The sequence below is a fragment of the Anolis sagrei genome, chromosome 12 (genome assembly GCF_037176765.1).
Source record: "Anolis sagrei isolate rAnoSag1 chromosome 12, rAnoSag1.mat, whole genome shotgun sequence".
Lineage (NCBI taxonomy): Eukaryota > Metazoa > Chordata > Lepidosauria > Squamata > Dactyloidae > Anolis > Anolis sagrei.
Window position 1 is genome coordinate 9,942,325 of NC_090032.1, and position 13,455 is coordinate 9,955,779.

Consider the following 13,455-nt stretch of genomic DNA (forward strand, 5'->3'; position numbering starts at 1 on the left):
CAAATTCAGTAACTCTTCATTAATTCACACAATATTGCAGAAATCAGAATTTTGTGTAATTACTCTCTTTTCTCTCTTTGTCCTTATTATTGATATTAAAACGTCTCTGGTCTTGCTTTTAATATACATATATATATATATATAAGATATATATTAAAAGATGTGGTCTTGCTTTTTATATATATATATATATATATATATATATATATATATATATATAGAGCAAGACCAGAGACATTTTAATATCAATATATATATTGTTGTTGTTGTTGTTGTTATTCCCTGCTTTGTGTCTCTAAAAAAAAAAGAGACCCAAAGTGGCTTCCAGTAAAATCAATACAATATAAAAACCTACGAACTTTAATAATAAATAAATAAAAAATAAAAAATAACTAATTATTATTAATAATAAAATAATTAATGGTAAAAAGCATAATAATAATAATATAATGAATAATAATATAAATAATAATTTATATTATTATTACAATTACTATTTTATTATAATTATTCTTTTTAACATTAATTATGTTATTAATAATAGAAATAAATAATAATTTATTATTAATAAAATAATGATAATAATAATAATATAATTATTAATAATAATGGAATACATAAATAATAAAATAACTAATATTATTAATAATAAAATAAATAATGATAAAAAGCATTATTATAATAAAAATATAATGAATAATAATAATATAAATAATAATTTATATTATTATTTATTATATTTCATTATAATAATTATTATTATTCTTTTAACATTAATTATTTTATTAATAATATAAATAAATAATAATTTATTATTATTAATAAAATAATGATAAAAAGAATCATAATAATTATAATAAAATATAATTAATAATTATAATAATAATGGAATACATACACTCAAAGACACATAGCCTGTATATTTACATATCATATTAACATATTCTCTCTCTCAATCTCTCTCAATATATATACATATATATAGAGAGCATATATTAATGTGTGTGTGTGTGTGTATATATATATATATATAACATATATGGTATGTACACACTATATATATATAGAGAGAGCATATATTAATGTATATATATCATGTATATTGTATGTATACACACTATATATATATAGTGAGAGCGAGCATATATTAATGTAAATATATCACATATATGGTATGTACACACTATATATATAGTGAGAGAGAGCATATATTAATGTATATCACGTATATGGTATGTACACACACACTATATATATAGTGAGAGAGAGCATATATTAATGTGTGTATATATATACTACTATACATTAAGGTAGGGTACTGATTTCATAAAATATATTTATGTCCCATTTATTATTAATATTATATATATATATATATATATGTTAATGTAGTATATTTATATACATTAACATGCACACACACATATACATACATACACATATGTACTGGCATATGGACTACATTGATATGTAGTATGTATATTACATTAACCTTCAAATACACATATAGCTTGCATATTTATAATACTAATAAACAAATTGGTAGTAAATAGGTATTACCTCAAAGAAGAGAAGGTAATGCATGGGCTTCAAATATTGAGAGATCTCATTTCCCATCAGATAATGATGGGAAAGAACATGAGGAAGAACTTCCTGACTGTGAGAGCTGTTCAGCAGTGGAACTCTCTGCCTCGGAATGTGGTGGAGACTCCTTTGGAAGCCTTTAAACAGAGGCTGGATGGCCATCTGTCAGGGGTGCTTTGAATACAATATTCCTGCTTCTTGGCAGGGGGTTGGACTGGATGGCCCATGAGGTCTCTTCCAACTCTATGATTCTAAGAAAGCCCTCCTGGCAGATAGCCATCCAGTCACTAGGTTCTTGTGGGTTCTTTCGGGCTATATGGCCATGTTCTAGTGGCATTTTCTCCTGATGTTTTGCCTGCATCTATGGCAAGCATCCTCAGAGGTAGTGAGGTGGATGCTTGCCATAGATGCAGGCGAAATGTCAGGAGAAAATGCCTCTAGAACATGGCCATATAGCCCGAAAAAACCCACAAGAACCTAGTGATTCCAGCCATGAAAACCTTCGACAATACATCCAGTCACTGTTCAGAAACATCCAGAAAGGGAGACTCTACCAGACCCAAAGCAGTCTCTATTTCAATAGAATGGGAAAAGATACCCCCAAAGGCTATCCAGTCCAACCCCATTTCTCCAGATGGGCAGACACCATTAAAGCCCTCCAGATAGATGGCCATCCAACCAACAGAGAAGGAGGTTGCTGAGAAGTTAGTGTGTATATTTTTTTCAATGAACTTTTTGCTCTTTCTGGGATTCAATAAATAATCACTAGGGCCACTCCTGGGAGTTGTAGTTTGCCAAGGCCTTTAGCAGAGAAGCCAAGGAGCACTGGTGCCTCACCAAGCTACAGATCCTACTATTCCATGGCAGTTCAAATGGGGCCAAACGACACCCCTTCTCTAGGGCTCAGGAGTGCGAATCCTGCAGGCTGCTGGGAGTTGCAGTTCAGCAATGCCCGACGTTCCAGCGGTTGGGGGTGAAAGTGTGCCTTCTGGATTTGGCTGCATCAGCCTCTTCGAAGGAGGAGAGCAGAGTCCAAACGGTGTTCGCTGGACCTATTTTTTTTTTGTAATGGACCCATCAGCAAATAATGACGATGTAGTTGCAACATGTTGACATTTCATTAACAAGGAGACCTTTCCTCGAGGCTCTGAACCTTAGCCTTGAGATTTCGAGGCTGCGGACCTTGAGAAACCCTGATGCATCTACACTGTGGAATGAATGCAGTTTGACTTGAAAGCCTCATCATCACATTTATATTATTATTACTAGCTTGGATTGCCCAGATTATTTGAAAAAGTCATTTTTTTAATTTTCCAAAATGCATAAGGTTGTGGGTGAACTACAACTCCCACTATGGTGAGTCAGTCCCCTCAAACCCTTCCAGTAGATTGAGTTAGTCATGGGGGTTCTGTGTGCCAAGTTTGGTCCAGATCCATCATCGGCGGAGTTCACAGTTTCCCTGTTTGTGGGTGAACTACAACTCCCATTATGGTGAGTCAGTCCCCTCAAACCCCTCCAGTAGATTGAGTTAGTCATGGGGGTTCTGTGTGCCAAGTTTGGTCCAGATCCATCATCGGCGGAGTTCACAGTTTCCCTGTTTGTGGGTGAACTACAACTCCCATTATGGTGAGTCAGTCCCCTCAAACCCTTCCAGTAGATTGAGTGAGTCATGGGGGTTCTGTGTGCCAAATTTGGTCCAGGTCCATCATCGGTGGAGGTCACAGTTTCCCTGTTTGTGGGTGAACTACAACTCCCACTATGGTGAGTCAGTCCCCTCAAACCCTTCCAGTAGATTGAGTTAGTCATGGGGGTTCCATGTGCCAAGTTTGGTCCAGGTCCATCATCGGTGGAGGTCACAGTTTCCCTGTTTGTGGGTGAACTACAACTCCCATTATGGTGAGTCAGTCCCCTCAAACCCTTCCAGTAGATTGAGTGAGTCATGGGGGTTCTGTGTGCCAAGTTTGGTCCAGGTCCATCATCGGTGGAGGTCACAATTTCCCTGTTTGTGGGTGAACTACAACTCCCATTATGGTGAGTCGGTCCCCTCAAACCCTTCCAGTAGATTGAGTGAGTCATGGAGGTTCTGTGTGCCAAGTTTGGTCCAGGTCCATCATTGGTGGAGGTCACAGTTTCCCTGTTTGTGGGTGAACTACAACTCCCACTATGGTGAGTCAGTCCCCTCAAACCCTTCCAGTAGATTGAGTGAGTCATGGGGGTTCTGTGCCAAGTTTGGTCCGGGTCCATCATCGGTGGAGGTCACAGTTTCCCTGTTTGTGGGTGAACTACAACTCCCACTATGGCGAGTCAGTCCCCTCAAACCCTTCCAGTAGATTGAGTTAGTCATGGGGGTTCTGTGTGCCAAGTTTGGTCCAGGTCCATCATCGGTGGAGGTCACAATTTCCCTGTTTGTGGGTGAACTACAACTCCCATTATGGTGAGTCGGTCCCCTCAAACCCTTCCAGTAGATTGAGTGAGTCATGGGGGTTCTGTGTGCCAAGTTTGGTCCAGGTCCATCATCGGTGGAGGTCACAGTTTCTCTGTTTGTGGGTGAACTATAACTCCCATTATAGTGAGTCAGTCCCCTCAAACCCTTCCAGTAGATTGAGTGAGTCATGGGGGTTCTGTGTGCCAAGTTTGATCCACGTCCATCATCGGTGGAGGTCACAGTTTCCCCATTTGTGGGTGAACTACAACTCCCACTATGGTGAGTCAGTCCCCTCAAACCCTTCCAGTAGATTGAGTGAGTCATGGGGGTTCTGTGCCAAGTTTGGTCCGGGTCCATCATCGGTGGAGGTCACAGTTTCCCTGTTTGTGGGTGAACTACAACTCCCACTATGGCGAGTCAGTCCCCTCAAACCCTTCCAGTAGATTGAGTGAGTCATGGGGGTTATGTGTGCCAAGTTTGGTCCAGGTCCATCATTGGTGGAGGTCATAGCTTCCCTGTTTGTGGGAGAACTACAACCCCCAGTTTCCCCCAAACCCCTTCAGTGATCAAATATTAGCATATCAGGTCTGTGTGCCAAGTTTGGTCCAGATCCATTGTTGTTTGGGTTCACAGTGCTCTCTGGATGTAGGTAAACTACAACTCCCCCAAATTAAGCTGAATTTTCCTCAAAGACCTCCGGTATTTTTTTTGCTGGTCATGGGAACTCTGTGTGCCAAGTTTGGTCCAATTCCATCTTTGGTGGTGTTCAGAGTGCTCATTGTTTTAAAAACAAGAGGCTTCGTGGAACTTCTCCCGTTCTCCAAGAACTCTCAAAGATGATTGCCAATGGTTCCGAAATGACTTCCGCTAGTTCCTTCAATACTCTTGGGTGTAGTTGATCTGGCCCTGAACTCATTAGAGTGGCCAGGTATTCCTGGACGACTTCTTTCCCAATTTGGGGTTGGATGTCCTCTAATCCCTCATCCACTCCATCTTACTGAGGTTTTTGTGAGAAGACAGAGGCAAAGAAGGCATTAAGTAGTTCTGCCTTTTCCCTGTCCCCTGTCAGCATTGCCCCATCTTCTCCTCGAAGAGGCCCTATCGCCTCCTTGTTTTTCCTTTTTCTACTGACATAAGAAAAGAAGCCCTTTTTATTGTTTTTAATGTCCATGGCAAGTCTGAGCTCATTTTGTGCTTTAGCCTTGCAGACCTTTTCCCTACAGGTGTTGGCTATTTGTTTGAATTCTTCTTTGGTGATTTCTCCCTTTTTCCACTTCTTGAGCATGTCTCTTTTGTGTTTTAGCACAGTTAGAAGTTCTTTGGACATCCATTCTGGCTTGTTCGCACTTGTCCTATTTTTTCTCTTTGTTGGCACGGTTTGCAATTGCGTCTTGAGTATTTCACTCTTGAGAAATTCCCATCCATCTGTAACTCCCTTGTCTTTTAGTATCTGTGTCCATGGAATGCTACTCAGTGTTTCCTTCATTTTTTGGAAATCAGCTCTCCTAAAGTCCAAAATGCAGGTTTGACTTGTCTTCGTTTCAGCCTTCCTTTGTACCTCAAATTGCAGGAGCACATGGTCACTTGCCCCTAAGGATCCGACCACTTCAACCGCATCGATCAGGTCCTCCGCATTTGTTAGGATGAGATCAAGGGTAGCCAATCCCCTTGTTGCCTCTTCTACCTTCTGGGCCATGAAATTGTCTGCAAGGCAAGCAAGGAATTTGTTGGACCTTATACTCTTGACCGAGTTTGTTTTCCAGCAAATATCGGGATAGTTGAAATCGCCCATGACTACTACATCTCTTCTCTGTGCCTGTTTTGTCAACTGTTGGCAGAAGACTTCATCAAGTTCTTCCTCCTGGCTTGGGCGTCTGTAGTAGATGCCTACAATGACATCTTTTTGCGTCCCAGTTCCCTTGATTCTTATCCAGCTGCTTTCAAGCTGGTTTCCCGGATTGCTCTCTTGCATCTCTTCTGCAGCATTAGAGTTTTTGACATATAAGGCTACTTTGCCTCCTCTCCCCTTCCTTGTCTCCTTCCTTCCTTCCTTCCCTCTTTCTCTCTTTCATTCCTCCTCTCCTTCCTTCCCTCTTTCACTTTTTTTATTTCCTTCTCTCCTTCCACTGCTGAACGGCTCTCACAGTCAGGAAGTTCTTCCTAATGTTCAGATGGAATCTCCTCTCTTGTAGTTTGAAGCCATTGTTCCGCGTCCTAGTCTCCAGGGAAGCAGAAAACAAGCTTGCTCCCTCCTCCCTGTGGCTTCCTCTCACATATTTATACATGGCTATCATATCTCCTCTCAGCCTTCTCTTCTTCAGGCTAAACATGCCCAGTTCCCTAAGCCGCTCCTCATAGGGCTTGTTCTCCAGACCCTTGATCATTTTAGTCGCCCTCCTCTGGACACATTCCAGCTTGTCAATATCTCTTTTGAATTGTGGTGCCCAGAATTGGACACAATATTCCAGGTGTGGTCTAACCAAAGCAGAATAGAGGGGTAGCATTACTTCCCTAGATCTAGACACTAGGCTCCTATTCATGCAGGCCAAAATCCCATTGGCTTTTTTTGCCGCCACATCACATTGTTGGCTCATGTTTAACTTGTTGTCCACGAGGACTCCAAGATCTTTTTCACACGTACTACCCTCGAGCCAGGCGTCACCCATTCTGTATCTTTGCATTTCATTTTTTCTGCCAAAGTGGAGTATCTTGCATTTGTCACTGTTGAACTTCATTTTGTTAGTTTTGGCCATTCATCTCTCTAATCTGTCAAGATCGTTTTGAATTCTGCTCCTGTCCTCTGGACTATTGGCTATCCCTCCCAATTTGGTGTTGTCTGCAAACTTGATGATCCTGCCTTCTAACCCTTCATCTAAGTCATGAATAGAGATGTTGAACAGGACTGGGCCCAGGATGGAACCCTGCGGCACTCCACTTGTCACTTCTTTCCAAGATGAAGAGGAAGCATTAGTGAGCACTCTCTGTGTTCGTCTCTTTTGTTCCTCCTCTCCTTCCCTCTTTCACTTTTTTATTTCCTTCTCTCCTTCCACTGCTGAATGGCTCTTACTGTCAGGAAGTTCTTCCTCGTGTTCAGGTGGAATCTCCTTTCTTGTAGTTTGAAGCCATTTCTCCATTGCATCCTAGTCTCCAGGGCAGCAGAAAACAAGCTTGCTCCCTCCTTCCTGTGACTTCCTCTCACATATTTATAGTAAGGGTAAAGGTAGTCCCCTGACATTAAGTCCAGTCATGTCTGACTCTGGGTGTGGTGCTCATCTCCATTTCTAAGCCGAAGAGCCAGCGTTGTCCGTAGACACCTCCAAGGTCATGTGGTCGGCATAATAAGGGCCATGTTTTATACATGGCCCTTATTATGTCTCCCTCAGCCTTCTCTTCTTCAGGCTAAACATGTCCAGGTCTTTAAGCCGCTCCTCATAGTGCTTGTTCTCTAGACCCTTGATCATTTGAGTCACCCTCCTCTGGACACACTGGGCATGCGTACCATAATCAAGTGAAGTGAATTGAACATACTTTTCAGCATCCCTCCCATTGGTTCCCCTTATTGAATGAGGCCTCATCCTCGTATTTGACCTCTCCATAAACTCTCTGTGTGCCCAAGTGAGACTTATGACTTTGCCCATCTATCCTTGCCAATACAGTCAGCTGTTTTCCTAAAATTTCCACATTTGCCGCATCCTTGCGAATGTACCGGTGCCGTGACCCCCTGTATTTGGGGTAAAGGGAGAATAAGTGATTGACTGGTTTCCAGCGGAGCGGTCCAGAAATGCCCCTTCTCCCCTATTTTCCTTTGCCCTTCCTCCCCCCCAACTGTGTTTCCAAAACCTGTGGGTTAATCCCTCAAAACAAGAGTAAAACTTTAACCGACTGAGCCGCTTACCGCTTTGCATAAATAATCCACCCAAAGAGCCGGCAAAACTAGGAGACGTTTGGCCCGCGAGGAAGGAACAAGGGGGCCAAGTGGGGTGCCGTCCCTTTGGGACAGAGACAAGCGAAGCGACGACTTGTCGGGTTTGTCTTACTACACAGTTGCTGAAACGCAAGAGTCTCGAGGCTCGGGCAAGTGCGTGGCACAGTCCCAAATGGGCACCGAATTGGGCTTCCTGGGGTGACAATCTGAGCCCTTTCTGACCCTTAAACAATCCCGCTGTCCGGCTGAATTGGTAAATTTAAGACACTCCCTTTTGCAGAACCATCTGTTTATCCCCACAACTCGGCGGAGATTCGTGTCCAAAAAAGTGGCCGGCTTTCGAGTCTCGGCGTCCTTCTTTTCCACCTCTTTTAGGACCAAAGGGTTGAGTTCTTCTCCAGATTAGCCAGGAAGGAGAGCTCCCTTTTGGGCCCAGACCTGTCTTGACCACGTGTGACCCCCATCCAAAGGCACCATGACTTTTGCCGAATTTCTTCAGCAAGTCGGAGGCATGGGCCGCTTCCAGGTGATCCACACAGCGCTCCTGACCATCCCCATCGTCTTGATGGCCAGCCACAACCTGCTCCAGAACTTCACGGGTGCCATCCCGGAGCACCGGTGCCAGCTCCGTATCGCAACCAACGGCACTGGGTACCCAAATACCACCCGGTTGCTCAATCCCGGTGATCTGGTGCGGGCCGGCATCCCGCTCGACAGCAAGCAGCGGCCAGACAGATGCCAGCGCTTTGTGGAGGCTCAGTGGCACCTCCTGGACCCCAACCTCACTGAGGCCAACCAGACAGAATGGGACACCGAGCCCTGTGCCGACGGATGGGTCTACGACCGGAGCATGTACACCTCCACCATCATTACGGAGGTGAGATAGGATCAACGTGCGTGCATTTGTGGGAATTGAGGAACACTGATAGTATCTTCAGATCCTAAGGTCTGTCAACTTGAAGCACGTTGAAGTGGAATATGTTGCCTCAGCTTCAACTTTCTCTGGAGTTTTTAAAGCAGAGGCTGGATGGTCATCTGTTGGGTGGGCTTTTATGGTGCCTTTCTGTATTGCAGGAGGTTGGATATCCTCTGCGGTCTCTTACAACTTTGGGATTTTAGCATCATCATTATCATCTTTGATAATGATTATAATGCTGATAATGCAGTCTCTTTCTGTAGAAGTCTTCAAGCCAAGAGTGGAGATTCCATCTGAACATGAGGAAGAACTTCCTGACTGTGAGAGCCGTTCAGCAGTGGAACTCTCTGCCCCGGAGTGTGGTGGAGGCTCCTTCTTTGGAAGCTTTTAAGCAGAGGCTGGATGGCCATTTGTCAGGGGTGATTTGAATGCAATATTCCTGCTTCTTGGCAGAAAGGGGTTGGACTGGATGGCCCGTGAGGTCTCTTCCAACTCTTTGATTCTATGATTCTATGATTCTATGATGGTGCCTTTCTACAGGGCCGAGGGTTGGACTGGATGTCCTTTGGGGTCCTTTTAAACTTTAGGATTCTATGCTCCGTCCCTGGGGGTTTTAAGCAGCTTGGATGGCCATCTGTCAGGAGGGGTTTTGGGATCTCTTCCAACTCTGGGATTCTATCATCATCACCACCATCATCTTTGATAATAATAATGCTGGTAATGATGATGCAGTATCCTTCTCTGGAGGGTTTTAAGCAGAGGCTGGATGACCATCTGTCGGGAGGGCTTTGATGGTGTATTTCCGCACAGCTGTGGGTTGGACTGGATGGCCTTTGGGATCTCTTCCAACTCTAAGATTCTACCATCATCAACATCAACATCATCAACATAATAATAATAATAATAATAATAATAATAATAATAATAATTTATAATAGCATTAATAGGATGATGATGATGATGTGGAGGAGGGGATGCATGGAGTCTTCTTTGATGATGATGATGATGATGATAATAATAATGTTAATGATGATGCAGTATCCTTCTCTTTGGGATCTCTTCCAACTCTTGAGATTCTAGCATCCTCATTATCATCTTTGATAATAATAATGATAATGATGATGCAATCTCCTTCCCTGAAAGTTTTTTAGCTAAGTGGATGATCATCTGCCAGGAGGGCTTTGATGGTGCCTTTCTGCACGGCAGAGGGTTGGACTGGATGGCCTTTGCGATCTCTTCCAACTCTAAGATTCTACCACCACCATCAACATCATCACAATAACAACAAGAACAACAACAACAACAACGATGATGATGTGGAGGAGGAGATGGACGGAGTCTTCTTCTCCTTTGATAATAATAATGTTAATGATGATGCAGTATCCTGGTAGTTTTTTAGCTAAGTGGATGACCATCTGTCGGGAAGGCTTTGATGGTGCCTTTCGGCATGGCAGAGGTTGGACTGGATGGCCTTTGGGATCCCTTTCAACTCTAGGATTCTGGGCTTTGATGGTGTCTTTCTGCATAGCTGTGGATTGGACTGGATGGCCTTTGGGCTCTCTTCCAACTCTGGGATTCTATCATCATCACCACCATCATCGTTGATAATAATAATGCTGGTAATGATGATGCAGTATCCTTCTCTGGAGGGTTTTAAGCAGATAGGATGATGATAATGATGTGGAGGAGGGGATGCATGAAGTCTTCTTTGATGATGATGATGATGATGATAATAATAATAATGTTAATGATGATGCAGTATCCTTCTCTGGTAGTTTTTTTAGCTAAGTGGATGATCATCTGCCAGGAGAGCTTTGATGGTGCCTTTCTGCACGGCTGTGGGTTGGACTGGATGGCCTTTGGGGTCTCTTCCAACTCTAAGATTCTATCACCATCATCACAATAATAATAATAATAATAATAATAATAATAATAATAATAATAATATAACAATGATGATGATGACATTAACATAATAATAATGTTAATGATGATGCAGTATCCTTCTCTGGTAGTTTTTTTTAGCTAAGTGGATGATCATCTGCCAGGAGGGCTTTGATGGTGTCTTTCTGCATGGCTGTGGGTTGGACTGGATGGCCTTTGGGGTCTCTTCCAACTCTAGGATTCTATCATCACCATCATTATCTTTAATAATAATAATAATGCTGGTAATAATGATGCAGTATCCTAATCTGGTAGTTTTTTGGCTAAGTGGATGATCATCCGCCAGCAGTGCTTTGATGGTGTCTTTCTGCACAGCAGAGGGTTGGACTGGATGTCCTTTGGGATCTCTTCAAACTCTTGAGATTCTAGCATCCTCATTATCATTTTTGATAATAATAATGATAATGATGATGCAATCTCCTTCTCTGGAAGTTTTTTTTAGCTAAGTGGATGGTCATCTGTCGCAAGGGCTTTGATGGTGTCTTTCTGCACAGCAGAGGGTTGGACTAGATGTCCTTTGGGATCGCTTCCAACTCTAAGATTCTACCATCATCACCATCAACATCATCAACGGCAACATTAATAATAATAATAATAATAATAATAATAATAATAATATAATAACATTGATAGGATGATGATGATGATGATGAAGGAGATGATGATACTAATAATAATGTTAATAATGATGCAGTATCCTTCTCTGGTAGTTTTTTAGCCAAGCGGATGATCATCTGCCAGGAGGGCTTTGATGGTGTCTTTCTACACGGCAGAGGGTTGGACTGGATGGCCTTTGGGATTGCTTCCAACTCTTAAAATTCTAGCATCTTCATTATCATCTTTGATAATAACAATGATAATGATGATGCAATCTCCTTCCCTGGAAGTTTTTTGGCCAAGCGGATGATAATCTGCCAGGAGGGCTTTGATGGTGTCTTTCTACACAGCAGAGGGTTGGACTGGATGGCCTTTGGGATCTCTTCCAACTCTAAGATTCTACCATCATCACCATCAACATCATCTACGTCAACATTAATAATAATAATAATAATAATAATAATAATAATAATAATAATAATAATAATACAATGATGATGATGTGGAGGAGGAGATGGATGGAGTCTCCTTTGATAATAATAATGTGAATGATGTTGCAATCTCCTTCTCTAGAAGTTTTTTAGCCAAGTGGATGGTCATCTGCCAGGAGGGCTTTGATAGTGCCTTTCTGCACGGCAGAGGGTTGGACTGGATGTCCTTTGGGATCTCTTCCAACTCTAGGATTCTATCATCATCACCATCATCGTCTTTGATAATGATAATGATGATGCAGTATCCTTCTCTGGAGGGTTTTAAGCTGGATGGCCATTTGTCGGGAGGGCTTTGATGGTGTCTTTCTGCATGGCAGAGGGTTGGACTGGATGGCCTTTGGGATCGCTTCCAACTCTTGAGATTCTAGCATCCTCATTATCATCTTTGATAATAATAATGATGATGATAATGATGATGCAATCTCCTTCTCCGGAAGTTTTTTAGCCAAGTGGATGGTCATCTGCCAGGAGGGCTTTGATGGGGTCTTTTTGCACGGCTGTGGGTTTGACTGGATGGCCTTTGGGATCTCTTCCAACTCTGGGATTCGAGACAGGTGGGTTAAAAGTAGAGAGGGAGAAGCCCGCGCCAAATGTCTAGGTGGCAGAAGGGTTAAACCCCAAGAGCCACATGAGATGTTTTGTGTCTTCTGGATAAACAGGCACAATTGACAGATCCCCCCCTCCCAAAAAAGCAAAACAAACCCCTCCCTGCTTTCTCTGTGTCCAGAGTTCCTGCTGGGAAAGGAAAAATTCCAAAAAGCAGCAGGCGATGGCGCTGGCAACCATCCCAAGGAAAAGGAGCAGCTGATCTTTCTGCAGGAAGGAAGAAAAAGGCCTGCACAGAAATCCCACTAAACACCTAGAATCATACCATCCTAGAGTCGGAAGGGAACCCCAAGGGCCATCCAGTCCAACCCCGTTCTGCCAGGCAGGAAGACACCGTCAAAGCCCTCCTGACAGATGGACATCCAGTCTCTGCGTAAACCACCCCACCGTTGCCCTGGAAGACCTTGAAATGCTGGGATTTAGAAATGCTTCCGAAGTGTTTCTTAGGTCCAGAAAAGTATTCACAACAGATCTGGGAGACATGCCAATGCGCCATGCCAGCTGGGGGATTCTGGGATCTATCATTCCAAAAAGGATCCCTTCCAAATTTCCCTTGTGTGTGCATGTGCGGAGCAGCAATCAAAGTGAGACATTTGATCTTCTAAAAGATATATATAATTAAATTTTGAAAGTTTTGTTAGAGTTCTGAAATTTTCACCACCAGAACTATAGTTTTGTAAGTACTTTAGAAACATTTAGAACTGTGGATTGACCAGGCCTACTATCTATCCATCCATCCATCCATCCATCCATCCATCCATCTATCTCAGATAGGTAGATAGATAGATAGATAGATAGATGGATGGATGGATGGATGGATGGAGGGAGGGAGGGAGGGAGGGAGGGAGGAAGGGAGGGAGGAAGGGAGAAATGGATGGATGGAGGGAGGAATAGATAGATGGAGGGAGGGAGGAATGGAGAGATAGTTAAATAGATAGAGGGAGGAAGGGTGGGAGGGATAGATGGA

The 13,455-nt window shown here is 42.7% G+C and overlaps 1 protein-coding gene across 1 annotated transcript in view; it reads left to right on the forward strand.

The window, feature by feature from the left end:
- Positions 1-7,852: 7,852 nt before the first annotated feature.
- LOC132764269 (solute carrier family 22 member 6-A-like) overlaps positions 7,853-13,455 on the forward strand; it is a 32,073-nt gene continuing 26,470 nt past the window's right edge. Inside the window, exon 1 of the mRNA XM_060758186.2 lies at positions 7,853-8,811. Coding sequence (XP_060614169.2) covers positions 8,410-8,811 — 402 coding nt within the window. The 5' untranslated portion in view covers positions 7,853-8,409. The remainder of the gene's footprint in view (positions 8,812-13,455) is intronic.